This window comes from Apaloderma vittatum, unplaced genomic scaffold (assembly GCF_000703405.1).
Source record: "Apaloderma vittatum isolate BGI_N311 unplaced genomic scaffold, ASM70340v1 scaffold15341, whole genome shotgun sequence".
NCBI classification, from domain to species: domain Eukaryota; kingdom Metazoa; phylum Chordata; class Aves; order Trogoniformes; family Trogonidae; genus Apaloderma; species Apaloderma vittatum.
The window spans coordinates 41,236-69,042 of record NW_009699935.1 but is presented as its reverse complement, the minus strand read 5'-3'; the positions used below and the strand labels follow the sequence as shown (position 1 = coordinate 69,042).

General features: G+C 40.9%; 1 protein-coding gene across 1 annotated transcript; it reads left to right on the top strand.

Moving 5' to 3' along the window:
• The first annotated feature begins 339 nt into the window (after positions 1-339).
• SLC30A8 (solute carrier family 30 (zinc transporter), member 8) lies at positions 340-20,633 on the top strand. Its single transcript, XM_009878600.1, has 9 exons — positions 340-419; positions 7,992-8,014; positions 8,777-8,937; positions 12,605-12,743; positions 15,854-16,007; positions 16,442-16,631; positions 17,026-17,131; positions 19,376-19,510; positions 20,488-20,633. The coding sequence occupies exons 1-9, from the start codon at positions 340-342 to the stop codon at positions 20,631-20,633; spliced, it is 1,134 nt and encodes a 377-aa protein (XP_009876902.1).
• The last annotated feature ends 7,174 nt before the right edge of the window (positions 20,634-27,807 follow it).

The following is a 27,807-nucleotide window of genomic DNA, read 5'->3' as shown; positions in this document are numbered from 1 at the left end:
AGCCAGCGCCTGGAGGAGCACGCACCAAAGAGCATATCACAGTGTCAAATGTGGGAGGAGGGAATGGAAAAAAACAGGGAGGGAGGCCCAAAACCTCCAATCTGGCATGCTCAGCAAGTTGCTGGTTGTCATGTTAGTGATGCCACCAGTACTAGGAAAGCAGCTTTCTCTCACAGTGGGTTTGTTGAGAAGATTATTAAAACCTTTTCATTTAGAAATATTTGGCAGAGACTTCTGCATAAGTCAGGAGGATGCTTTTGCCCACATCTGCTTCCAACAGAGCAAAGAGAGTTTAAGGGGGAAAAAAAGCAAAACCAAAAAACCCCACCAACTTTCCTCATGGCTTCCAAAAGGGGTCTTGAAAGAGCTTGCCTTGTGAGTGAGAGGGACACCAAGAAGTATTCCTTGAGCCTAGACAGGTAACACAACTCTCTGTTTCCTTCACTGTCATTGCTTTGTCACTGAGAGCAATCACCGTGATCACTGATCTGCTGACGCGCTGCAGAAATGAAAGTATGGGGAGTTTCACAGTGTGTGCAGGGAACATCTTTCGCTTCTTTCAAAATGTTTTGTTTGATTTTTTCCTTTCTGAACTTTCTCATTAAATGTTCGATGCATTTACTAGACAGCGGCCTGATGTGTCTGCATCTGTGATGGATTGAACCAATCTACTACTAGAGCAAGTGTCTCCTGCTACGTATTTTGTAAGCTTAGTAGATTTATTGTAGGATGCAAAACTTCATGGATTATGCTGCAGTTTTAAGCTGAATTATAATAGTGCTATCAACATCATATTTGATTCAAGACTCCTTCATGCTTGAATGTCTAAATTATCTACTTGGTCTGGAAGGAATGCAATGTTGGTAAGGACTTGATCCTGCAAAATATTGTGGATGGTCTATCAGACTTGGAGCTGATGTACCCCTTGTGTTCCAGAGGTCCTGTAAGTAAATGTTTGCTTGAGTGAGGAAAGACCCTGTGAAAACATATGATATGCTTTAGCTTGCATTAAAAAATGAGTGTAAATGTCTGTCACAAAAGAGTTTTGCAGTTGAACTTATTTTCAAAAGAAAATAGCTGCTCAGTTACAGCTTAGCACCTCTTGACATTTCCATTATCTCATTGGTTTTCGAGTTATTTATTGCTTGGCTCTCTTTAAATGCGTGGGACAGAAACTTGGTGTAAACACTGTCAGTTCAAATAGAAATCTGTCTCTCCATGTTCGTATACTGGGGTTGCTGCCATTGTATTTCAATTGCTTGAGTGTCTAAGTTATTATTTAACTATTATTACATGGCTCCATAAGTATATATGGCACTGTCCAAAATGAGTTTTGTGGTAATATTTATATTTTTAAAAGATTCCATATGATTCCGCAATTCATTTTAGTTACTGAAGACTCTTAGAGCTTTTTTGACAGCTTGCAGTTTCATGGGCACAGCTTCAGTGCCTGAGGTCTTTAGGCCCCTTGCCACCTCTAGACACAAGGACATCTCTGGGTGAACCCTTTACATAGTGAGGGGAAGGGTGCTGTGAGACAGGGTCAGTTGTTAGGCTGTGAGGAAACCCTTATTTTCCCTGGGTGACCAGGAAGAGGAAATATCCCAAGTGCAAAGAGGGGTAGGATGCACACTGGGGGCAAGAATCCCTGGCAGCTGATCTCCCAGCTGAGAGCTTCTGGAGGAGTCGGTTTCTTTCTGACAATTATTTCTTAATTTAGGATTTAAGTTAGTTGGGGTGATTTGCTGAAACGGTGTCAGTCATTGAGCTGAATGCTGCAGATACATCCAACAGTCCCTGAGCTCCAGGGCTGGTCCCAGGAGGGTCCATAGCAGAGGTCCAGAGACTGTTGAGTTCTGGCAGTGGTAACACATTTCTCCAGAAGCAGCACTTGTCATCCAGGCATGGGCTTTTGTGCTGCACCTCCTCCTGGCTTTTCTTTCCAGGTGAAATATCAGCAGCTGCACAAGTTAATTACTCCATCCTGGTAATAGCCAGAATGGGGGAACCTGAGAGATGTGATCTCCCTCCTATTTGGAAGAGCTCAGGGGAAGCCCTCGCCCTGCTCCCCTCCCCAGTCCAGCCACCCGGGATGCTGGCCTGGGGGCTGGGGCCAGGGTGGTGGGGGATGCAGCCTGCTGGGCTCAGGCTTGCGCAGACTGGCTGCATGCACAGCTTCAGGTGTCTTAAGCCGATCAGTAGCAATAAGCTCATCTTAGCCTTTGATATAAATTACCACATTTTTCCATTCCCTGCATGTAGGCTTAATGAACAAGCTCTAATACTTTCAACAGAATTTATTTTGCACACAGACTTCTTATTTCTTTGTCGTCCCCAGCCTCTTTCCTTTTAATAAATGCCATTATTACAACACACAGGGAACAAAACTGGTTTTAGCTTACCCGTGCGAGTAGGAAGTCTGAATATAGACTCCGCTCCCTGCACGCAAGGCTGTGGAGGAGAGTGTTTTGTACATGCCAAGAGGGGCTGTAGTCACTAGTAGGTTTGGATGCATTGACATCTCCCATGCCAGATTTGAAATGCTTACAAAGGCGTGGGATTTAACTGAGTTCTCTGAAAATCAGGTCAGCTGTAGGCTTGTAGGATAATTCAGGCTGGAAGAGACCTCAGGAGGTCTCTGGTCCAACCTCCTGCTCAAAGCGGAGTCAGCCAAGAGATCAAACAAGGTTGCTCAGGACTTTATCCAGCCTAGTCTTGAAAAAATTTCTCAGAATGAAGACTGCATGACCCATCTGGGCGATCTGCTCCAATACTCCAATTATCCTCACTGTCATTTTTTTTCCCCTTATATTCAGTCTGAACCTCTCTTGTTTCAATTTATGACCATCGTCCTCATCCTTCCTCCATGTGCAGCAATAAAGCTCCATCTTCTCAATAACCTCCTCAAAAATATTAGCAGATTTCTGTGAAGTGTCTCCATCTCTTCTCTAGGCTGGATAAGTCCACTTCTCTCAGGGCAAGTGCTCCAGCCCTCAACCATCCTGGTGGCTTCTGCTGAACTTGTGACAGTTTATCGACATTTCTTGTGCTGGCAAATTCCAAAACTGAACACTATAGTCTAGATGTGGTTTCAGAAGTCTGTTCCAGGTGCAGAACTTTACATTTATTCTTGAATGTCATAAGGCTCCTGTTGATTCCTCCTGCAACCTGACTACGGGGTAGCCTTGCACTCCAATCTATCAGCTACACCCCCAGGCTGGCATCATCTGTCAGACTGATCAGGGTGCAATCCACCTCCTTCTCTAGGAAATGGATAAAGAGATTACACAGGACTGCTCCCCAGATAAGACACCACTTCTCACTAGCCTCCAGGAAGAGTATGAACCATAATCGTAACAGAGTGTGAAGCTGAGTACTCAGAATCTCATGTCTTATGTAAAAATATTGTCTGTAAGGTGTATCAAGTAAAATTTATATCATGTCTCTGTAACTTACCTCTGAATTAGGTGTCTAAGATAATTTTCCATGGTCTTTTTACAGTCAGTGGTGGAGGTGGGAGAGGATAGATTCTTCAAATGATTAATCATGTTATTTATTTTTAATTTTTATCAACAATCTAGTGATCAGCATAACTATTTATGAAAAACTAGAGGATGCCTTGCCCAAATTCCTGAAGTTTCCATGAATGAAGATAAGAGAGATGATTTTATTTCTTGTTAACAACAGAATAGTATGATATTGACCAGAAATCTTTAATATCTCACTTCATAAATCAGCAGATTTGCATTAGATCCTACCAGCTGCATTGTGAACCAGATTTTGGGTTGATCCAACATGGACTTCTGGTTTTCTGATCATGTTCTTTAAGTGTCATTATAGTGGGATTTTGAATACCATCACACAAGTGCAGCTCAAGACTTCTAGCCTCAAGCTTTTTAGTCTTATTTTGTCTCTGAGGCAGGAGACAAGAAAAAAAAGTAAGGGGCAATGTTGAAAGCAGGAAAAGTGTGTAAAAACCTCAGAGCTTTTAGTCATGTAAAAATTTTTAGTTCAGGACACTAATGTGACCTGTAGTTATTCCTATCCATCAGAGAAGCCTCAGGCTTATAATTGATTCCTGTCTGCCAGGCTCATACCAGTTGGCAAAAAATTTGGGGTGATGATTTCTTCAGGTAGAGATGGATTTTCTATAATAAACATTTTTCTGCCTTCCTGCAGGCAATATGAAAACTGTTACGGAATCAAAGAGTCCTCATCAAATAAAGGCTTTTCACTCTTTGTGCTTTGCAGAAACCAATGCTTAGGGAAATTTTAGGTGTTTCTTGTGATTTCTGAAGGTGTTTAGCTATGTACCTCGTGATTATCTGTCCTTTGCACTAGCTTGCCAGCTGGACTTAGAAGCACACAGTATTTTAGAGGACTCAGCAAACCCCATTGCACTGCTTTTGCCCTTGTGTTAGCTGACATGAGGACCCCCTAGAAAGGATTGTGTCCACCCAGTACTGGTCTTACACCAGCTCCATTATGCCCACTTCGGTTATGCCCACTTTATCCCAGAAAGAAAATTAGAACTGAGACAGCAAAAGGTATGAAAGAGAAATTAAATAACTAGGACACCAGCTGAGGAAATCAGTGATTCAGAGCTATAACAATCCTATGCAAAATCATGAATGATGTGATGAAGGTAAACAGGGAACTGTCATTCATTATTTCTAACAGTACAAGAACTAATTAAAATATCAGGCAGATACCTTAGGAAAAACAAAGGATGCATTATCTTTACACAAATCATTATTATACTGTGGAAACACTTCCAAGTCAGCCACATTCATGGAAGAAGGATCTGTAAAGGGCTATTAGACACAAGCTCCAATTTAGCCTCCTTCCAGCCTCCAGATTTGTGTGGCCAGGGAGCAGCACTTTTCTAGAAGTGTTCCTCTCTTGTACTTTGTCCTTACATATTCCACTGTGCTCTCAACAGAGTTTGGACACTTGGCTGCATGCACCTTCAGTATAACTCAATGTTAAGGGTTAGAGCTGGACTGGCCACTAAACACTGACAGATGCTCTCTAGACCCTCCCTCTATCCAAAGGGGAAGGGAAAGGCAATAAAGCAGAAAGGCTTATGGATTGGAAAAAAAGAAAACTAAAACAGTTTTAATAAAACAGTAATAGCCCTAATTAAATAATGACTGATATCAAACCTGACTCCCACCCGACAGCAATCCCTACTGGTGCTGCAGAGTAGGGGGCACCGAGGAAGCCTCAGACTCAGTGGCAGAAGTGAACTGGGTACAGGAGCTGGATTCAGGAGCCAAGGATCAGAGTCAAAGGCAGAAGATTGGACAGACTCCTCCTTGGGTGTCAACGATTGAAGAGGAGCCACTGCTGTGCTCTTCTTCTTCAGAAGAAGAAAATTTACTGAAAATGCTTTTATGTTGTACATGGACTAAATAAAATAATCGTAGGACAAATTCACATCTACTAGACATCTAAATGTAGGCAAATACATAAATATTTGCCTTTGTTTTGTGCCCATAGTAAGGAAAAGTAAAATCCGCACAGCCAGGCTATAAGCAGGGTCGTAAATGACTTGGAAATATTCAAGACTGGTACATGAGTTGAAATTGGAGTGGTGCCAGCATAAGAGAGGTGGCTATGGCTTTGATAAATTTTTCTCTGAAAGCAGTTCCATTATCCTTTCAGGCATGGAAAAAATTACTATTTTCCCTTGTGGAGGAGATGATCTCCTGTGGGAAGTGCAGTGATTTTGCATTTTGCTCTTTTGACTAGGGATCTCATAATGGTCTAGGAGGATGGCAATTATTCCTGTCAGCCTGCAGATCAAGGCACCAACAGATCAAGTGAAAACAAACAAAAGGAAGTTGTAATCAAAAGCTCTTGCTAATGATTTGTGTGGAATCTGCAATATGTATTAATACTTTCTACTTCCCCCCTTCTGTGCATGACTCAGTAGGAGCCTTTCTGTGACATTCCCCTTACTATCTTTTCTACAAAGGAAAGAGAATCTGAAATGGAGAAAAGATTATTTTTTAATCTGGGCCTCTGCTTGCAGTGTGCTGGCGCAGAGATCTGATGCTTAAAGGCTGCATCTTGCTCTAACACACTCAGAAGGGGTTTATGGTTTGACAGACCTGATCTCTGAACCTTAAGCTTTTGATTCATGCATTTATAAAACTGTCTCTTAGATTCTTTTAATTAGTGGCAGGCTGCTCTTGGAAATAAAATAATAATGGTTACGCAAGGGAGCTGGCAGGAGACGTCCTAACTCGTCAGGATGGATGCTGGTCTGTGAGTTCAGAGGGAGCAGCGAATGCTCACCACCTCTGACAACCCGGCCACTTTTATTTAGGTACCCTTCAGGCAGAAAAATGTGACTTTTGTGGGTTTATGCTGTCTCTGTTTGCTTTTGCATCCGTCCAACAGGATCTGTGGGCAGTGCTTTCCTACCCCTCAGCGGTACTCTGAGGTTCTGTTAGCTCAGGGAGAGACCTGAAGATTAAAAAAGGCAGGGGAATCTCAAAGCGACCTATTTTGTTAACAGCAAGGAAAGGATTTGGTGGCTCAGAAATCTGCAGGGGTAATTTTGGCATCCCTGCCCTGACAAGCTGTTGAGCTGATCATGACTCATGTTGTTAAGATGATTTTAACATTCAATGCCAGCTAATGAAAATTGAGTTAAAGGAAAATTAATTTTACATGCAAAGTATACAAATGCATTGGAAGTTCACTCCAGAGAGGGAACATGAGAAATAAAAACTTGCATGCCCTGATCTCCAGGGGAAAGTGGGACAACTACAATGTTTTATTCAGCCCTCTGAAAGGAATAATTTTGTAGCACCTTATAATTCATCAGGAAATTGTTGTACATAAGTGACACGGTGCACATGAGGAGCCTCATAAAGGTAAAACTAAAGGACTGGAGAAGGACCAGCTAGCAGGGACCCCGGCTGCCAGAGGGACAGCCCATTCCCCAGACAGCCCAGCTCCCACTTATTTGTTGTGGTGGGGAAAATAAATGAAATCACTGATAAAAGGACTAAGAAAATTCAGTTTCCAGGCATGAGGCATTAAATCTTCCACACAAGCTCCTCAAGTACAGGGGGAACCGGTTGCCACCTGAGCAAACAGAGACCACATGCTAACCTGGCTGGGAAACAGGCTGACTCAGGGGAACATGTTGCATCCTTGGAACAGCTCAATAATATTTACCAAATCCACACTGACTCTCTGCAGTTGCAGGGCTTGGCTGCCAAGGTGGGTCAGCTCTTTTCCTTTTGCTGGTACCTCCACGGTGCTGATGGGCACAGCGAGGGGCTGGGGCACCCGCTGCTCTTGCCTCTCGCCTATCAATGGGGTGGGAGCTGTGGGGCTCCTGGCAGGTCTTTGGACATGCTGAGCAGCTTCAGTTCCCTTAGGCTGCCCAAAAAGGAAGCTGGAAAAAGTTTGTGTTTTCAGTGATTCCTTATTTTTTCTAGACATCAACTACAGCAGTTTGGCAGCCAGTGGCATGACTTCTTTGCAGATTTTATGCATCTTGATACCTCTATAAATAGTATAGACACGCTACAGAAAGTCACCAAGATGCATGTACTTCCCAGAGCACAGGTCTCCTTCATGCAGCTGAAGAAACAATTCTTCCTAGTCCCAAAGGAAAGTCCTTAGTCAGAATGGGGAAGAGGCTGTTATTATTGGGGGCAGCTAAGTCCAGCCCCACATCATGCTCCCAAGGTAATTTCAGACTTGGAAACAGCAATGGAGTATATGGAGAGACAGATAGAATTTTTTTTCCTGGGACAGAGTTTAGGATGTTTGTGGTTTTTTTTGGCTTTTCTCAGTTGAGAGATAAGGAGGAAGGAGCATTTTTCTTATCAAGTTACCTTGGGGCCTTCCCTGGAAGAGTCCCTGGGCTGCTCTGGTGTTAACAACCAGATGTCAGTCATCTAGAAGTTCCTGTGGTCGCAATGCCATGTGCTCAACCCTTATTTCCCCTATTTCCTGTGCAGGAGCTCTGAGAAAGACAGCACTGAGAGTTTGTGGCAAAGCAGATTTGTCTGGGAAATTGCCTTGTGATGGAGCAATGCTCAAAGAGCAACTTTTGTTAAACTTCTCGCCTTTCTATGAAGTCCGTAGCACAAAGGGGTCAGAATACTATGAAAAATTGATTTTTTTGATTTTTTAAGTGCCTTTAAAACTCTTAGGTTCATATTTTCTGTGCTCAGACTCTGCTGGAAGATCGACAGTTTTCGTACATATGTGGAAACCTGGCATAAAGTAGTTCTGCATGCAAAGAGAGGAAAGTTATACTTAACTATATTGAAAAAAAGAAGGTTTATTATTTTAAGAGTCTTCCTGACAAAGCTGTTGGGAATAAAACCATGAATTTTTCCATAGAATTGCCTTGATGCTATGTTGAATTGGGTTACTATTTGAGATAGGTGTAACTTTTTTAAAATCGTATGGTGTGTATAAAATACACAGCCTAGGAAAGTCACTCTGTGCTTCATACACTGCTAAATGATGTAGGAGAGCCCAAGGAGCTGGGAAACAGCCAGAGCAGTCATTTCATGTGCAGCTCTCTCCCACAGAGCCCTACTTCTGCAGGCAAGCCTGCTCCGCTGTTCCCAATGCTGCTTTTATGCTCTGAAAACATTAATTACATAGTTTCTGGGGCTGCAGGGCTAGATGCCCAAATTACGAGGGGTGGTTTTTTTAACCTTCTGTTCCTTTCAATCCCAAAGGATGAGCTGGCATCAGAAGAATTTAAATGAAGAGAGGCAGCAGCAGGAAGCAGAAGTTCCTGAAGTTACTGAAGCTAATCCAGCATATCACTGTCATGGCTACTCCCAAGCCTATGAGAACAGAAAGCGGGAGCAGCATCAAGCCAGGAGGAAGCTCTGTGTAGCATCAGTAATTTGCATCTTCTTCATGATTGCTGAGATTACAGGGGAGTATGTTTGCCCAAAAAGAGCTGGGTTCAGTGCCCAGCAGAGCTGTTTTCATGCCCCTTTGTACACACTCTGACTGCAGGGACCCATGATGCACAGAGGTGAATTCACAAAAGCATCATGTCACAAAAGGTTTCTAACAAATAGGGTTACTTTTTTTGGAAAAGTTTGAGAGATTTTGCATGTTTACTCAGGCCAATGAGACCTCAGCACTGATGAAGGCTGCTAGCAGCAGGATCTGCTATCAAATGCAGCAGTCTTTACAAAATCCAGGGAAATCCAGGGCTGGATTAACCATCTGCTTTTCTTCAGTTAAGTCAATGTATTTATACCAGGGCACATTTTTCTTTTAAATTAGCCTGATAGTGTGTCTCTGTATCAATGGAAGATTATTCCTCTAACTAGCTTTCACTTCTGGACCCATCCTACAATATTTGGCTCAGTTATAGAGCACTAGCTTTCCTTTTGTCCCACTGATCTGCTCTCTGTATGGCTTCTGTTATACTTACACCCACCTGATAGTTCCTGGCTCCTTAATTTCCCCTTCTTTGCAGTGAGGGGAGGTAAAGTAAGGCATGAGGAATCCCACAGTTTTTTGCTGCATGTGCTCCAGGGAATGTAACAAAAACAGCCAGGGAGGCCTCTGAAACTTGTGTTTTCCCAGCTTCAGCATCTCTGGAGCCCCGTGAAAATGAAATAGAAAGGCTTTGTCTACCCCACAGGTGAGAAGTGGAGGCACTGAAAGAGCCGCCGAATTTCTGCCTTCTCCCTTGGCTGCCAAACCCAGCAGGGACTTCTCCAGCTTTTGCCTCCCACACGCTCCATCTGCACGAAGCCCCGTTGTTTGTGGGTCACGTGCATTTCCCCCGTGAACACCGGTGCATACCACTAATCTCCATGCAGTAATTTCCCGTGCCAGAAGTAATGCATTATTAACAAAACCGTATAATCAGTAGGCTTAAGTTTGGTGGATGTGGCAATGCTAGAGGATAATTGGAAGGACAGATGATATGTTAACTAAATGTTTCATTTTGCTTAATGAATCATACAGCTTTTTTGCAGTGACAGCTTAAGTAACAGGCTTGAAGACCATTTTGCTTCAGCCCATTAAACTTTGACAAACCAGTTATTAACTGTAGTTACAGACAGCAGTCTATGGAGATTTTTGTAATTATGAACCATACATTTAATTTTTTTAATCGTTAGGCCAGACCGCCTGTGCCTGATGATTGACTGTGGAGTGACTGACAATTTCGACTGCTTTGTGGTATACAAAAACTATAAACATCCATTTGTGGGTAATCATAAGTCATAAAGGCCACTTGTTCCAAGTGTTGATACAAAGCAATAAAAGCCTGTAACTATTACACAGGCTTTACTATTGAAAATAAAGAATATATTCCCCTTCCTTCTCCTTTTAAGGGCAAACAGCTTCTGTGGGCATTATTATGCTAAATAGAAGAAAGCAAGTTGCATCACTCTCAAAGAGGTTGAAAAGTTGTGCTTCTTCAATCTCGAGATCTTTCTCGTGATATTTTTGCTCAAACCATCTGTGCTGGCCCTTACTGGTCTCTCAAAGGGGACACTTTTGGCTGAGCCTGATACACCAACTGTCTCCAAAAGACAATTATCTTCTGTCCTTCTAATGCAGATCCATCACAATCCTTTCAGAGTTGGAGCTACCAGTCAAACATGAAACCCTGTACACAGCCCTGATATAAAAGTGCTTTCCAAGGATTTTTAGTGGCTAAAGACCAAGTGTGGATTTCAAAGTACTTTATTTCAATTTGGGCAGTAGAAAGAGAGACAAATCCTGTATGTGTCCTCATGTCAGAAAGGAATATAAAGACTTGACGAGGTTGTTAAGATAAGCAGACTAAGATCTCAGAAACTCGCCCATGGCATTAGTTATGCCAGCAATATATAAAATTAGACTTCTCCAGCGTTTTTCAAACACAGCAGGCTAGAAAAAAGCTTTTGTAATGCCATCTCAGATGGAAATATAATATCTAAAATGCAATAGGGTTTTGCAGGCAGCTTTTGCTGTACATATTTGTTTGTTGAAAGATAGCTGATGCCTTGGTTGTTAACATCAATGTACTGTCAGACAAGCCTTCTTTCCTCTACAATGCAAAATTTCTTCCCACTTGAGAACCAGTTACCCTGAAAATAGTGAAAGTCTAGGAGCTGTGTCATGACCAAAAACTATATGTGCATTTATATCTGCATATGTTCTGGGAATCTCTATTCTGTTGAATTTTTCATTTTACTGCAGGGAATGAGATGCCCCCAAATTCTGCAGTCATGCTTGCTCCCTTTTGGGAAGTAATTTTCACGCAGTTGTAAATAGGAAATATAGCGAGGCAACAGAGAAAAATAATATATGCCTTATGTGCAATATACATTCCCCGTCAAGGACAAACCATACGGTATTAGGTATTCTAATATAAAATCTGCATATGGGAGGAAATTAAACAGACAATCCATCCTGCTAGCATGAAGACTTTCCTTATATAAGGAAGCGAAAGATACGTCTACATGTCCCTTTGGGAGTCACACCTTGCCAAAGGTTTGAATGAGGCATTTTACAGTATTTTTCAGGTTTCCCTGATTTTCATATGGGTTCTGTTCAGGAGAAACAGGTAAGCTGAAATCAATTAAATGGTTGAAGAAGGATAGAACTATATTGCCAAATGTTTTGGCTCTATTATTTCACATTTCCATTTTTCTGCATTCCCACTCTGATTACAAGATTCCCCAGCTATAACAAATTGGGACAGCTTCCTGCCTGGGAAGTTTAGAGCAACTAGGGTAGTTTAAAGTAATCTTTTAGTTTCTTTGGATTTTCCTTTAGCCCCAAGACATGAATAGAAGAATTTGGTAAAATAATGATATTTGGTTTACCAGTTGAAACAAATGTGGTTTTGGATAACATAAAATGATCTGGGGTTTTGGTGTTTTGGGGTTTTTTTTCTTCCAGAATTTACATGAAACTGAAACTTTCTAAAGTAAAATGACATTCAGCCACACTTTTTCCATCTCTAGCAGGAAAATTAAATCATGCATTACAGATGCAAAGTGACAGATTAGTCCTGCATACAGACCATTTTTCTCTATGCCCTCACCAAAATTGTTGGTTGTTTATCACAGCTCTTCTACTTGATTCCTGTTTTAGTGCTGTTTGTGACAAATAAACAGTTAGGCATGCAGCCATCCAAACCTCAGGAAGAACATGCATATTTTCCTATAACAAGGAGGAAATCAATCTCATAAGCTAAGTCTCTGAGATTTTGTACATAGAGAAAAATACCAGTAATCTGTGAAAAGATAATGGGATCATACTGGAAATGTGATCTTTAATACTGCTTTTTATGAAGAAATCTGATGTTAAAAAATATAGCCTCAGAGGTAACGTATCACTACTCTTACTGTCCTTAGGACTCTCTCTCTGGGACAAAGTAATTTAGCTTAATTCTTTCTGCTAATTCTTACCTTTCATTGCATGAATGAGGTAGAAAATTAAACTATCTTTGAAGAGTTTCAAGTCATGAGTATGATCACTGAAAACTGAGTGTTCCCTTCGATTCACAGCCGAGCAGGTCTCCAGTTTGATCTGGTCGACTCAAAGTTCTGACCAGAGCCGTGATACAGACACGTTTCCCACAGGTGGGCAGATCGCCGGGAGCTTGGCGGTCATCACCGATGCGGCACACATCCTGGTGGACCTGACAAGCTTCCTGATCAGCCTCTTCTCGCTCTGGCTTGCCTCCAGACCTCCCACCAAGCAGTTAACTTACGGGTGGCACCGAGCAGGTAGCAAACATATGAACATGTAGAAAGGGAAAGGGAAGTCATCATCAAAAAAAGCCAGGGACCAAAAACCTGCTGATGTCCAACTTGGGTCTGTAGATATTTAGCGTTAGTACACAAATGCACTCAAAGTCTACAGCACACGTGACAAACAGAGTAAGCCACTGAACTTCAAATGATAAAGCAAACAATGCAATTATTTTTTAAAAAGACAACAATGTAATGTTTGTAGAAAACTGAGATCTTTTAACAATTGCCATTTTCTAAATCCTCTCCCTGCATAACTTTGTCACTGCTGTTTTTTATCAGATGGAAGCACTGGTAGGTTTTTAAAGTTTTCTGTCCTCAGACAAAATCAATATATTTACAGATGACACTTAATACCAGAAGCCTCACAATCAAACACACATGTTTTTACAAAAGACGAGACATCAGCAAAATATTAACTGTAAGAAAAATTTTCTGGGACTATGATTTTGTTCAAAATTTAGTCTCCTAAATATCAATGTCTACATTACATGAGAGCATAGAAGCACAAGTTCCAAGTTTCTGATACATTCAGCAGCAATCTAGACTGAACATAGAAGTCTACTGCTATATCCCTAGGGTGTCTGAGACTTACAAGAATGGTGACTGTCACACAAGACCCACAGGAGACTGCACAGGATGCCAAGCACAAGACCAGAGAATCTAAAATGCTACCAGACACTCATAGTTTAGAAACCAAGATATGTTCCCAGTCAGTTATTGGAGCAGGGATCTATGTGAATCATCATTAATTTAATGTCCACAAAGGGAGCTTAGACACAGCTAACTTCTACATATAGATATTTTAATTTAGTTGTCTCGATCTGGAAATGAATCCCATGATGGATATCTTAGGACTCAATTTTGTTGCTCATGTGGAAGTGATTTGTGCTGTTTAAAACAGCCTAACGTATTCCACAAAGTCTCCAGCTCCCACTCTAGAAGTCTATGGGTCATCTATACATTTGATGTCAAGCCATACATGGAGGTGTCAGGGTATCTCAAGTGGTTCAAAACACCTGAACTGGGGACTCAAATGATGAATGCCTCAAGGATGTTCAATATCAAGGTCCAGGAGCAGCTTCTGTAGGTCAAGGTTACTTGTAGCTGCAGAATGTACCAGGGAAGACATATGCCATACTCACCCTGCTTTTTATATTGCTTTCTAAGTATATTCTACCAACTATGCTAGAAAGAGGCTACTGGATGAAGCGGAGATGTAGCATGACTGAAGCATGGCTGGCGTTATGTAGACAATACGCAGCTGAATTTTGCAGCCTTGGCAAAATACTACTCACCTGCAGTTGTTCCACAATTACTTTTTATGTTTATGCTCTCTTAGCCTGGGAAGAAAAAAAAGTGAAGAGAGGCTTCTCTCTTGCTCGTATAGGCAGGTTCAGCCACATCATGTAACTTCACTCTCAGCCTGTTATATTTTTTAGTTTTTTGTCAGTGTAATGCAGAACTTCAAAACCAATCTTTTGTTGCGTTTTTTTCCTGGTAGCAAAGAGAACCTTGCATCAAGTGTCAGTGGCTATTTGATTGAATTCCATGACAATTATCCTATTTCTTGCTTATTTTCCCAGCTGTATTTCCAGTTTAGTATGCAGGTGGGTGCCCTAATGAAGTAGCTGAGGGCAGTCAGGTGGATGGCACAGTCATTGTGCACTGACAGTCAAGGTCTTGCAGCTGCAGCCTTCCATGATAGTGGAAGCTGCTTTTCACTGCTGCTTTTCTCAGACTGGTAGACAGGGTTTGTCATGCAAAGACTGTGTATGACAGGGCTCAGGTTCCTAAGGGCTATGAAGATGATTAGGGGATTAGAACATCTTTCTTATGAAGAAAGGCTGAGGGACTTGGGGCTTTTTAGTCTGCAGAAGAAAAGATTGAGGGGAGATCTTATAAATGCTTAAAAATACTTGATGGGTGGCTGTCAGGAGGATGGGGTCAGCCTTTCTTCGATGGTGGCCAGTCACAAGACAAGAGGTAACAGGCATGAACTTGAACATAGGAAGTCCCAACTAAACATGAGGAGGAACTTATTTACATTGAGGGTGGCAGAGCACTGGAACAGGCTGCCCAGGGAGGTGGTGGTGTCTCCATCGTTGGAGACATTCAAAACCTGCCTGAATGCCATCCTGTATAACCTGCTCTAGGTGAATCTGCTCTGGCAGGGGGGCTGGACTAGATGTTCTCCAGAAGTCCCTTCCAACCCCTGACATTCTGTGGTTCTGTGATCCTATTAAAAACAGGGTACGTGTTCATATGAGCATCCCTGGACCTCTCCTATGGCAGTGCAATAAAAGGTGACCTTGGGGACTGGATTTGTTTGAGCCCAACTCAGTTAATAGAGACAAAATTAAATTCCACTACCCCAGGGTAAAAAAAACAATTTCTTTTGTCCTCATCACTCCTAGTGGCACCAAAATGGTTTTGTGGCATTGGCAGGATGACTCTCACGAGAGAGGAAGGAGAGTTTTTGCTGGCAGAACTGCACTGGGGGCTGTTACTGCCATTCTGAAGTGTGAAGTGATGAGACGCGTGCAGAAATGAGGGAAGCTATTGGAGAGGGATTACGTCTGCCAGAGGGTTTGGGTGAGCCATGCCTCTTTACTTCCTTCCCACCTCTGCTCCCATGACCAAGATAATCTTGTTGGGGAAGGCTGATTCCTGGGGTCTTCACACTATAATGGCAAGGCTAGGCAACTACACAAGATGTAAAAGAATTGCTCTTTTATCCTTTCTTTCTGTTACAACTCCTTCAGCTCCTCCCCAAACTCCCCAACTGATCCTTTTTGTCTCTCCAGTTTCTCTGAATTAACTCAACACTAGAAAGAGGACAAAAGTAGGAGCAAGTAGAACAGGGTTAGGCCACCACATGCATAGGGCTGCCCTGGGCAGCCACTGGATTTGCTATGTCCAGGAAGGGTTTTGGCTCATTCTTTGCGGCCATCAGGGCTACCAGCGCACCAGAAGTAACTCTCTTGGCTAAAAAGCTCACAAACCTGGAACCATTACCATCAATTTCTTAAAATTTCTTGCATTTGTTATGAGTACTGTTAATATCAGATTGTTGTAATTCCTAGAAATTCTGGGAGCTTTGATGTCTATGATAATCATTTGGATGGTCACTGGTGTGTTGACATATTTGGCTAGCATGAGGCTGCTACACCCTGATTACAACATTGATGCTACAGTGATGCTCATTACCTCTGCCTCTGCCGTGCTCGCCAACATCCTGTAAGTTGCTTTGTTTTCCTCTCCACATAACTTCTGAACCTTGAACCTGCTGTTGTATTTAAATAAAAAAATTATATAGACCTATTGGCCTCAAAAATATGAACTGTCTGTGAGTTTTACAAGGATACAGCAAGGGGTAGAGAAGAGAGATCCTGCTTCTCATTGAAGGTTGCAGTTGCTCTCCTACTTTCTGTTAGCTGCAAAGACTCTACAGAGAAAGAGGCCTCTAATTATGCTGTTCCCAGACTTTCTTGGTTTTATGCAAAACACTGAAATGCCTAGGAGGTGTGTGTTTAGCCACTCTGTTTTTTACTTAATGTGGCTGCTTGTACTGTTCAGACTTCGGAAGTGAGAGGGATGATGATGTGTCTGACATCACTGCTCTCAGACATGGAATAACGCCACTGACATCTGCAGCTTTACATCTCTTGCAGACTAAGCCTCATCCTGCACCAGACTGGCCACGGTCACAGCCATGGGGCACAAGCCAGGGACCATGTGTTGGCCTCTCCTGAAGAGGCAGCTCTGAGCAACGCCAGTCTGCGGGCAGCCTTTGTGCACACCATGGGAGATCTGTTCCAGAGTATTAGTGTGCTAATTAGCGCGCTTATCATCTTCTTTAAGGTTAGTTTTATTAGTTCACTTGCTCTCCTTGCAATTAAGAATAACAATTATTTTCATAGCATTGTGACACCACGTGTTATGTAAACATTTTCTCTGTCTTACTGATATACATTGTGATTTAGTCAAAGACAATTATTCTTGGGAATTGAAATGACTGTTGAGACTATAACACCTGTTTCGGTGTTTCAACTTCAAGGAGGATACATAGTGTCTCTCCTTTTCTTTGTCTGTAGTACCTTTATTCCCTGTGCTGAGGCTCCCTAACTGACAAAGGAGCTCAGCAATCATTCTGTACTAATGAATTGAATATATTACTCTTTGAGATTAACTAAATAAAAATGGCAATAAGCAACAATAATAAAATTAACAAAGTGTTGTGTTCATATTTTTCTAGCCAGAATACAAAATAGCTGACTCAATCTGCACATTTGTGTTTTCCATCTTTGTTTTGGCAACCACTCTCACCATTTTAAGGGACCTTCTAATTGTGTTAATGGAAGGTAGGACCTGATTCCAGAATCAATACAATTATATTTTGTTTTTCTCTCTCTGTTTCTCCATAACACTTGAGCTTGCTGACAAAAGCGTAACAGCACACATCTGTATCAGTTTCTAATATTCTTGTAATTCTGATCATACATTAAACTGAATTACAATTTTAATGAAAACTGATTTCTACCATAGCACTAAAAGATATATACATATGCCAGTTTTTGTAAAGATCTGTGTACCAGTGTTTTGCTAAGGAACTCTCAATGTATTCCTAAAAGTGAGTCGCTTTTGTGTGTTGTATGTCTAACATGGCTTTTTATCACCCCCTTTGGTACATGAGATGTCTATTAATTTGTTCATTGTGTAATCGTTTTACCCATGTGAAATACTAGTCTTTGACAAACGAAAAAAGCAAAGCAAAGAGTATGTTTTGAGCTCTGTCTGTGAAATAGATTGAGTGCAAGAGGCGGAAGTTTGAAAGGATTTTGGTTATGCCAGTCCAGAAAAGCAAACTGATGGAGCTTTCCAGTCACATTCAGGTACAAGGGAATAGATAATTCTCAGCACATCAGCAGCAAGAAGAATTAGGCTTAGTAATATTTAATCCTGTCAGCTATGGGCCTGAACATTTGATTTGCAAGGCCAAATGACTCGAGCAGTCATAGATGCATGTTTTTGGCCTCCTTACACTGAATAATATAATGCAACCTCTTTCTCATCTATGAAGACATAAAGATTAAAGGGAAAAGTAGCTGTAACAGTGCAGGTTTTCAATGGATATAAGCTACTCAGAGTGACTGTCTGCATAGCTATTTTTTTTCTCTGTTTCACTGTGCACCTACTTCTGTTTCAAGAGAGAAATTTTCCAATATTATTTTAAAGTAAAGCTTCATTCTAGGGTTGGTTTGCTTACAGTGATTATGAGATAGAGATACATCTGCGTAGAAGAGTACCAGGACAGAGTACAGCAACCAGTTGTATCTTGGCTGCCAAAGAAATCAAAAAATCTCTTGATTACTAAAAAAAAAATCAAACTGCCAGGAAGCTTGGGCAGCCCCAGATGCTCAGGGGTCTCTTTCTCAGAGCAATGACTTCCAGCTTCCATTAGCAGTCCTGACATGCCAAAACTGGCAATGCTCTGTTGCCCTCTGCAACTGTCCTGCTGGGGTGATCTCAGAAGCACCTCCTAAGTAGCATATTCTGCCCAGGATTTTCTAAAGAGAAATTGGATGTTGGAGCCGGTATTGGAGATTGCTCTTAGCCCATGTATCCAGTCTGTCCCAAAGCGTCAGCCTCACAGCTCCTGTGAGTGACTGTGTCATGCAGGCACTGACTGTACGTGTTTTTCTCTAGAGAGTACGTGCATGTCAGCATCATATTCTACTAAGTCAGTAGTCCATATAGCATATCATTATTGTAATAAATGGATACAACAAAGCATACAGCACTGAGGTCATTAATGATTACAAATTATTATTAGTTATGGCACGAAGGGTGAAATTAATCAATACTATGCTTATAATTATTATACTTCATAACTGTTGGCATTAAAAATATTTTTCAGTTTACTGATCCAAGCGAAGCATGGTGAGAATAGCTGTTCACATGGGCATAGAGGTGCATTTTGAAACTCCCATGTCTCACTCCAGGGAAAATCTGTAGTTAAATTCCTTGGTTAGATTTGGATTTAGATTGAATTTCATGTTGCAACTCACCCTATCACAATTGTCCTCACTCTGAATAAGGGTTATCACTTTCATCATCTTTTGTAAGAAGGTCCATCTAGAAAAACAATCACTGATCTACTCAGTAACTAGACCTTGGATCTGATCTCATCTAAGAATCCTGAGTCGAAACATTTTAATCTTTATGTTAGTCTTTCCCTCCTTGCTAAATAGGTGCTTCTCTGTTGTTTAAATGTATTGAGGACAGAAGCTCTCAGAATTGCTCAGGTGATGCCGTAAAATCAGCACTCACAAAAGCTGCTAGTGAAACACTAGTACATGATTTGGCTAAACAGGTCTCTTCCCTATGGATATTGGACCTTCAGACTATCTGCTAAGACATGAAGGAGTCTCATTCTTCCATGGAGAAGTATAAAACATTTCACAGTGAACTCTGGCTTTCAAAGTGTTGAGTATTTTTATAAAAATCATACATCTACCTGAATAAATGCCCATGATGCATTTTCCACTAATGATCATTATTCTTATCTCTTATAATATTTTTTCCCACCAATTTCTCCTTTTAAGGAACATCAAAAGGATTTGCTTATGATGCAGTGAAAACAAGAATTTTAGCAGTTGAGAAAGTGGAGTCTGTTCACAACCTTCATCTTTGGTCTCTGACAATGAATCAAACTATTCTATCAGCTCATGTTGCCACAGGTCAGTAAATTTCTGTAAAAATGGTGTTAAGTATTCAGCTGCTGCCTAGTAAAGGTCAGTCTCTCCTGCTTGGGATACAACTGACTGTATCTGTTGCTTGCTAAAACAAATGTCATTATTTTGTTGGAAAAATAAAAACAAACAAACAACAAAAGCTCTCAAATCCTCCTTCCCAAAATCTTGCCCAAAACAATAGAAATGTCTACTTAGCCCAGAACTTGAAAACTGCAGAGGTTGTGGAGCAAGGAAGTAAACTACAAGATACTTTAAATAAATTAGAAGAATTAGGTCTAGACTCAGTTTTTCTCACCATAGATTTTCAAGTGGATTTGTCAAACTTGAAAATGTTGATCTCTATAAGAAAAAACTTTCAGGGCAAATCTGCATTCTTGAAGTGTCTCTAGCTGTAAAACAATCTTTGAAGCATGACTTGGAGTGTAGAGGTAAATCCAGAGGAAAAGTTCATCTTCAGAAATACTCTTAAAAATGTAGTCCTTATCCCTGTTGACAAAGTGTCCACTACCCAGCTGAGTTTTCTTGTTTGCCTGTTTGTTTTGTGTATGTTAAGGTTTATTTAAGAAAAAATTGGACCTGTGTTTGGCCAAGAACGGGTTCAGAGGCAAAGCACTCCATGGAGTCACCACTTCCCAAAAAGAGTGGATCTGCCAGCCACCTAAATCCCTTGGCGCTGTTGCTGCTCCCTGACTGGATGATCTAATAGTTAATAAGTAGTCCTGCTTTCCTCCAGTCTTCTGCCAAATGGAATTTCTTTGGTGATTACTCGTAGCTCAGCTCTTGCCAAAATTGCGTATTCCGACCACATTTGAATGAACAAACTTTGCTGACATGCAGTCTCCTGAAAGGAGGATGAAAAAGACAAGAAACACTTCTCAAAAGTTTCTGTCAGCAAACACTTACTCTTCTTTAAAGTATTATGTTATATGCTTTCTGATCATTTTTCTGCTTTCTACATATAGCAAACACAGTGGACAGCCGGGAGATTTTGAGAGATATTACCCAAGCCCTTTTTGAGCACTACAGCTTCCACTCCATCACCATTCAGATTGAATCAGGAGAGGATCAGAAACAAGACTGTATATTCTGTCAAGAGCCCCGGAACTAGAGGGAGCTGTACGCTACGCAAAATAACGACCACCCCTCTTACAGGCCAATGGAGACTATATATGGTTAACAACAAATAGTAACTAACAACAAATAGTAACTAACTGAACTAAAAAGCCCTGCTACTGCAAGCAGTGCACGGGCCTTTATTTATTGGTACCCTCTACCAGGAAACAACATGTATTTGGTTCATCCGTCAGCTAGATTATCTGTCCATCAGCAGTTACTTTCAGTTAGAAGAGAAAGTGCCTAAATTATTCTTGACTAGAACAGCACAGCAGCAGACCAGCCTTAAAGCAACATTTAAGAGTGCCTGTTTGTAATCACAGGTAACAAAGAAACTAATCAGCCTTCAAATTACCACGAGACCAATTACCACAAAGCGCAATGAAATATTGGTGTTAACAAAGCTCAACACTTGCATAGAATAAAAGAGAAAATTTAAATTAGCACAAAGGATGAAGAGACCTTGGAAAGAAAGAGGTGGCATGTGCTTTACCTACCTTTTGGCAGACACCCCTCTTTCTGCATGTTAAGGGAAATGTCACATGTGCACCATATTCTGCAGTGCAGATCACGAGAAGATTCACTCCATTCACATTTCACAGACAGCTCTTTGGGTTTTAGGTAACATTATCTATTTTTCAGCTAGCCCTCAACCACATTCTTTTCTGCCAGACATGGGCCTATTATCAAGACAATCCATAACTTGTATTGCACTGCATCATGATAAGTTGTAATGAAACTTTTATGGTGGATTTTTGAGTGTCTGTGTCACAAGGTGCCATTGGATCCTGACAATAAAATAGACCAGGTGCTCCTAGAAAAGGAAAAAAAAATAGGACAAGAAAAGACTGTGGGCCACTGTGAACATCACATCTAGTGTCCTTCATAGTGTAGTTTGTGGGGTATTACCCAGCAATGCTACATCCCTGAAGCTACATTAGGTAATTAAAAACCCCTTTGGCCATTCACTGTACAGGGTAAAATATACCTCTCCTTCACACAACTAATTCCCAGATTCCTTAACAAGATATGTTAAATCTTTCTCTTCTGCAATGGTTACTGCCAAACTGGGAACAGTTAGGTCTTGCTGCAGTGCCTCTATTTTTTTCCAATCAACAGAATTACACTCTCAACTGTTAGCAGGAACAAGGCTTGTGCTTCAAAACGTGTGCTCAACCGCTTCTCCACAAAACACCTTCAGTTCTGCCCTTGGCCATAACAGTGCTGCTTCACTTTCTGTGCAGAATTAGACTCAACATTTTCCCACTGCACAGTCCTCACCACCACAGCTGCAGGGCTCATTTCATTAACAGGTTTGTTAGAACAGAATAAAGTATGCAATACCGAGTGGTACTGAATTTCCAGGCTGACAGCTGGAAAGAGCATTCTGTTATTAAGGTATAAAGAGGCCTTGCTTTTTAGGGAATTCAGTTTTATTTGCAATAGGTTCACATTAGTTTTCTGCTTTATCATCCTAAGGAGATTAGAATTTATTGTTAGAGCCTTTTGGCTATGGATGATACATAACTATGTGATGATAGATTGATGTATTAAGCTAGCATTTGTTACCTGGTAGGGGGAACAAGAAATTATTCTTCTTTGTGGAGGCATCCCAGAAGATCTTAGTCAGATAAACCTCCCACTGAAATCAGATCATGTATTAAAACACAACACCCACTAAGAATTTCATGAGTATCTCATTATTTACTGGCTTGAAAGAACTGGGAGCGTAGCAGTGCTGTTCAGTACAGTGGTAAAGACAATTCAGTGATAAAGACAATTTCAGCTGTAAAAGCTGAAACTCCAGATGATAAGACACAGATAAATCAAAGCATAGTAAGAAATCTTAAATGAAGAAATGAACTCGTATTTTGGCCAGTTTCTCTGCTGGTATAATTTAGCGATAGTTTCCTCCTATCAAAGGCAACTCAGCTGTGCTTGTTAAGTGACCTGAGCATCCTTTTCATTAGTAGGGGAGGACAGGATAATAGTGTGGCCCTCATATTAAAAAAAAAAAAACACTTTCAAAATGTTTTGAATAAGATGAGGACACAGACCTGGATATAACAGGAAATTTTGGGGAACAGTTTTATGGTTAAGGACAACGTAAAAGATAGTGAGGGGGTGACACAAGCATCCATACAGGACACAAATTCAGTTCTGAGATTTAGGCTAAGGTGGAGATAAAGACCAGAAGTTTAAGAGCAAGTCTTGATCCACAGTAATCCCAGTGATCCATCAAATCCTCAGAATGGTAGCCTGGGTATATAAGTAGTAAAGATCAAGGCAAGAATGCAGAGGAAGAGGAGAAGTTTGGGTTTGTTAGCAGCAGTAGAACTTATATTTCAAGTGAAAGAATGTAATCATTTATCTTTAGGAAAAAACAGAGACAGTGCAATAGTCTCTACTTGCTGTCTACTCTAGCAGACTGTAGTAGTAGAAGTAACACAACAGCTTATGAAAACCTAAGGAAATTTTACCTAAATATGATAGATTGGAGATAAATTTAGAGCAAATATTTACCTGCAGTTATGAATATTGCTAGAAGAAGTTGAATCTTTAGTGTTCCCACTACATCTATGAGTGTAAAATGTGTATTTGTTCTTCATCCCTGTGTAGTCTGATCCTCAGGGATATTATCTTAGTACAAGGTTGTTTTCAGAATACTGTCTAGCTGAGGAGAATTTGTGCAGAAATGCTACTGGGATATATGGAGGCCAGGGCTGAGAAATTCAGAGACAATTTCTAGGCTTCTCTGTTTTTATTAACTTCACAACCTTTTGATTGTCTGCAGAATTACTATAAGAAAATTGACCCAAAATTGCTATCTCTAAGACATTCTTTGAATTTTTGTAAAACAGAAAAGTATTTGTCATATAAGTGGTCTCTTTTCCATGTCTGACAATTTTTTGGTAGGGTTCAGTTCATATGGGCAAGTACAGGGCTGTATTGCCTAGTATTGAAATTTTATGTTCATAAGTATATTCATCTTCTTCTAAATTTTAATGTAGTCATTTTGCAGCTTGTAAATTATAGCATTCTCTTTTTCACTTTCCACAATCAAAATCTAACATATTGAGGTGAGCCTGAGGATAAGGAGCTTGCAGAAGCTCAAGACTTTTTGGAATAGAAAACATGAAACGGAAAAACACAAAGCTAAACTTTCCTCATTCAGTACTGACAAAAGGCCAATCTTATGCTGAGATAGCCATCAAACAATGCTAAAAGTATTTATAATCATTCAAACTGGAAACAGTTAAGGCACAGATCTGTCATTTGCATCACTGGAATAGGCTCTTACTGTAACTATGATCGTAAACATTATCCAGTGTTCTTCTGTCTGAAATGTGACGATGAGAGTTGCATATGCAATCAAGGGTTATACCGCTCATTTAGTCATCATGACAGGAATTTGTCATCTCCAGAGGAAGGACAAAGAAGATGTTGCAGTCCTGTCCATGGCAGCAAATAGTGGCCTAAGCAACAAGGACCATGTAGGTCAGCAATTTCATTCTTATCAATGTGAAGAGATTGCATCAAACAATTTTGGCTCTAAGCATTTTCTCCTGTGTTGTAAAAGCTAGCATGCTCCAACATACCCTCTTCAATGCCTTTCCCTCAGCAAAAGCAGATGTGCTCTCCTTCCTTTTCCATCTCCTTCCCCTATTGTCCCCTTCTAGTCTCTGCTTTCCTATTTTCCCCCACTTTTCTTTTTCTTTCAGCAATGCTTCAACTGACTGCCTATTCAAATTTCAGTGCCAGAATGATATTTATCATATATCCTTTCTGCTTACAGCTCTCCTATTCCTCTTTGACTTATGTGGTCAAATAAAAGTTCCTCATAAAGAAACTTCTTTTTCCTCCATGTTTGTTGAAAACATGGTATAATGAAACATTTTTTTTTTCACTCTATTATAAGCACAATAATAACAGACACTCAATAAAAATAAAGAACAGCCATTCCAGACATCATACATTTGCCTGTTTCAAGCACTGCTATATATTTGCTTTGTATTAAATTTATTTAGAACTTTCACAATCAAAAAATTATTTGAGCTGGCTTCAGCTTACTGTGCTCTTTCATGTTCTGAAGCCTGCTGATAATCTCTTTCAGCTAAGAAAAATAAAATCCTTTCCCACTTGAGAACTCACAGTTTCAGCAAGACAGGAGTTAGAGACGTCCAGTTGCTTAATGCCTCCTTCAACTTCTCTCTGTTTGGACTTTGTGTCAGACAGTCAGTGTGTAACAAGAATGCAGTGCAGCAGAGAAAGCTTTGGAGAGCAGCCTGGTGAGAACAGTGAGTGGAATGGAAACATAGCAGCTGGGTTTTTTACATGGTTACTAGCACACATTCAGAATTTTCTATCCCAGGTATTGATAAGAAACATGTCTAAGTTTCACTACAAGGGGTTTGCCTTTTGGTTTTTAAAGGAAAAGAATGAAAAGAGATGAATGAACGGAAGTTCAGTGGATTGTGAAACATTCCTGGTGGCGTCAGAGGCATTTTGCTCCATGGCTTGCACTCTTCTCTAACAGCAGATCTTTGTAGCTTTGTCTCTCAAACTGCACTGCCACATGCTCTGCCATGATGTGCTGTCTCTCTGCAGAAACTGCCACAGCATGCAATGAAAGGTGTCCAGCTGTGACACAGGCCATATGACTCCTTGCATGCTATAAGCTTCTCAGCTCTGGGGACTCTTCCTGAATTGCGTGGGCAGAACAATCACCCAGCCTTTGGTGAAGCACTGACTTCTTTTTTCCTGCTGTGTGGTTATATTATGTACTAATTTTCCTCTTGGAGACTGAAGCTGACTGGAACAGGTTGTGTAGCTTCTGTCTAAATGAGAAAAAGCAGGAATTCATTAATCATGGCACAACCTGCTAATCCATAAAGAGGTACAAGGCACTCTGGGTTAGCTCCTGGTCTAGGCGGTAACTCTGATGTCAAAATGCTTGGAACCAGCACGCTTCCCAGCAGCAGTGTGCAACCTGGGTCTTTAACTTTTGGCTCCCACTCTGCTTTCTCACTTGCTGACAGGCAAGCGTTAGAAGTGCTCTGAAGGATGTGCTGTGCTCTGAAGGATGTGGAGCACTTTGAAAGAGAACTGGAAACTGCTGATGAACTTATGAGGACTTCGCATCCAGCCCTCCTCTGTCATAGAGATGGTTTTTGCAAAGGCAGATCCTTTGTAAGAAGTATGAATAAATGATAAGGGAATAAATGGGAAATCCTGTGGGTTTCAATGCTATTGCAGTGCTAAGCACCTGGGAAATTGCTGGGAATGAGCTGCAGAGCTGTACTCTGCCTGCAAAGGGGTGCTTTCCCCCTCAATATGCATGAGCAGCAGTACCAATTCCACAGGAGTGCCAACGGGAGAAGAATGTGGATGGGAAATGAAATTTAACAACTCCCTCTGCCCTTTAAACTACACTTACAGAATTAAATGCAGAATCAGGGATCATTAAAAAAAAGTTCTCTTAAAAAGAATAGTGTTTCAACTTTCTCTGAGTACTTTCTTCACTATGTTTTTAAGAATTGATCAGGCACACTCATTTTTACTCTATATTAGCAGAAAATAGTTGATCATCCATTAGTTCCCCACTGAGTTTCAATTGCAAAGATATGACTGAAAGCTGGTATTAACTGTGACAGAGAGGCTTAAGAACCATACAGGCTTCAATATTGTATAAAAGACATGAGTCAATAAGGCTTTTCAACAGTAGTTTAATGTCATTAATTTGTATTCTCCTAGCATGCAGAGTTTGTAGCAGGCACAGCCGAGGTTCCCATGAAAACAGACATTCTGGGCCCCAAGAAGGCTCTCTCTACTAGGACAAACCAGGGCTGGGAGAGGGAGTGCAATGGGGAACACTGGAGTGGTTTTTCTGAGGACACATAGTGGTCTGCAGTGGAGGCTGTTATACATACTGCTTTTCTATGTGTGTGCTTTAATGCCTTGTCCAGGAACAGACATACAATCATATATACCTGTTAGCATTTACGTGTATGGACTGGATTGTGTTAAATAGCTGCTTTAATTTTATGAAAAAGAGGAAAGGAAAATCAGAAAGCATCCATCCTTATGGAAAAAAAACCAAACAAACACACACCAGACACAAAGCGAAAAAACACATAATAAACCCAACAAACCAAAAGCTTCCTTTAAAGCTGCTACTGGAAATGTGTATAGGAACACACGCTGATGTTGAGGACAACCAAAGGTGTGCCTTTTAGCCTTGGGGGAGAAGGCAGTCTTATGGGAGATTTACTTCCTCCAGCCCTGTGTTACCTCTCCTTGTATAAGCAAGGAAGTGAGACTGTGTAGTGACACTAGTCAAGGAGACAGACAGGAATGAACAAAGTACTTGTCTTCATCCAAACAATGTAAAGATCATTTCATATTTATCATGGATATGCCCTTTCCTTTCTCTGCCAAAAGAAGAATTTAAGAGCTACACAGCCAGGCACATTACTGAGCCTGCAAGCATGAGTACCTTTTTTTGTACTAGAAACAAGAAAAATTAAGTTTTCTTTTTATGATCCACTAAATGGTGAGAAGAGATGCCCTGTCACGGAGCAATAAATTCAAGTTTAAATCCTGAGGCTGGAAAAAAAAATTTTATCTTTTCTTGTGTAATTCTTCAAGAAACTTTTAAATTTCCCCAGAGTATTTTAAGCCTCAGCTAGTACAGCATTATTCCATACAGTCTTTGCCTGTAGAATACTGTATTTTATCTTTTCACTTCTGTAATTCCAATTCTTCTGTATTACAGAAATACCTTTTAATCAGGCCTGGGTTATTGTAATGGAGTTTATCCCTTACTGAGCACCTTGGCATAAAACCTCACATTTCCTGCAAGGGAGAGCTGCATGAAAAAAAAAATATTGCCCCCATTTTAGGGCAAGGGCATGGAGGAAATTAGTCCTGGCATTCCAGGCACTTTCTATGCAAACCTTAGACATAGACAGGTCTCACTTTTCTAGCATGCCTGAGGAGCTCATCTGTAGGTGATCATTAGCAGAGAGTGCTTGGACTGTTTAAAGTATAAGTCCCAAATTCCCTGGGGTGTTATGTTTCCCTGTTGGTGGGTTATGTAGCTGGGAAGTCCCCGAGACCAAGGCTACTTTCAGTCCTCCTTGTCACCTCCTCCTTTTGTGGTGACCCTG

Bases quoted from the DNA above. Each gene is read 5' to 3' on its own strand.
- SLC30A8 (XM_009878600.1), top strand. From the start codon at position 340: ATGGCTTCCAAAAGGGGTCTTGAAAGAGCTTGCCTTGTGAGTGAGAGG. The intron at 8,015-8,776 runs GTTTGTGGCAAA...AGCAGGAAGCAG, and splicing joins TGAGAAAGACAGCACTGAGA to AAGTTCCTGAAGTTACTGAA. The intron at 19,511-20,487 runs GTCAGTAAATTT...TTCTACATATAG, and splicing joins ATCAGCTCATGTTGCCACAG to CAAACACAGTGGACAGCCGG.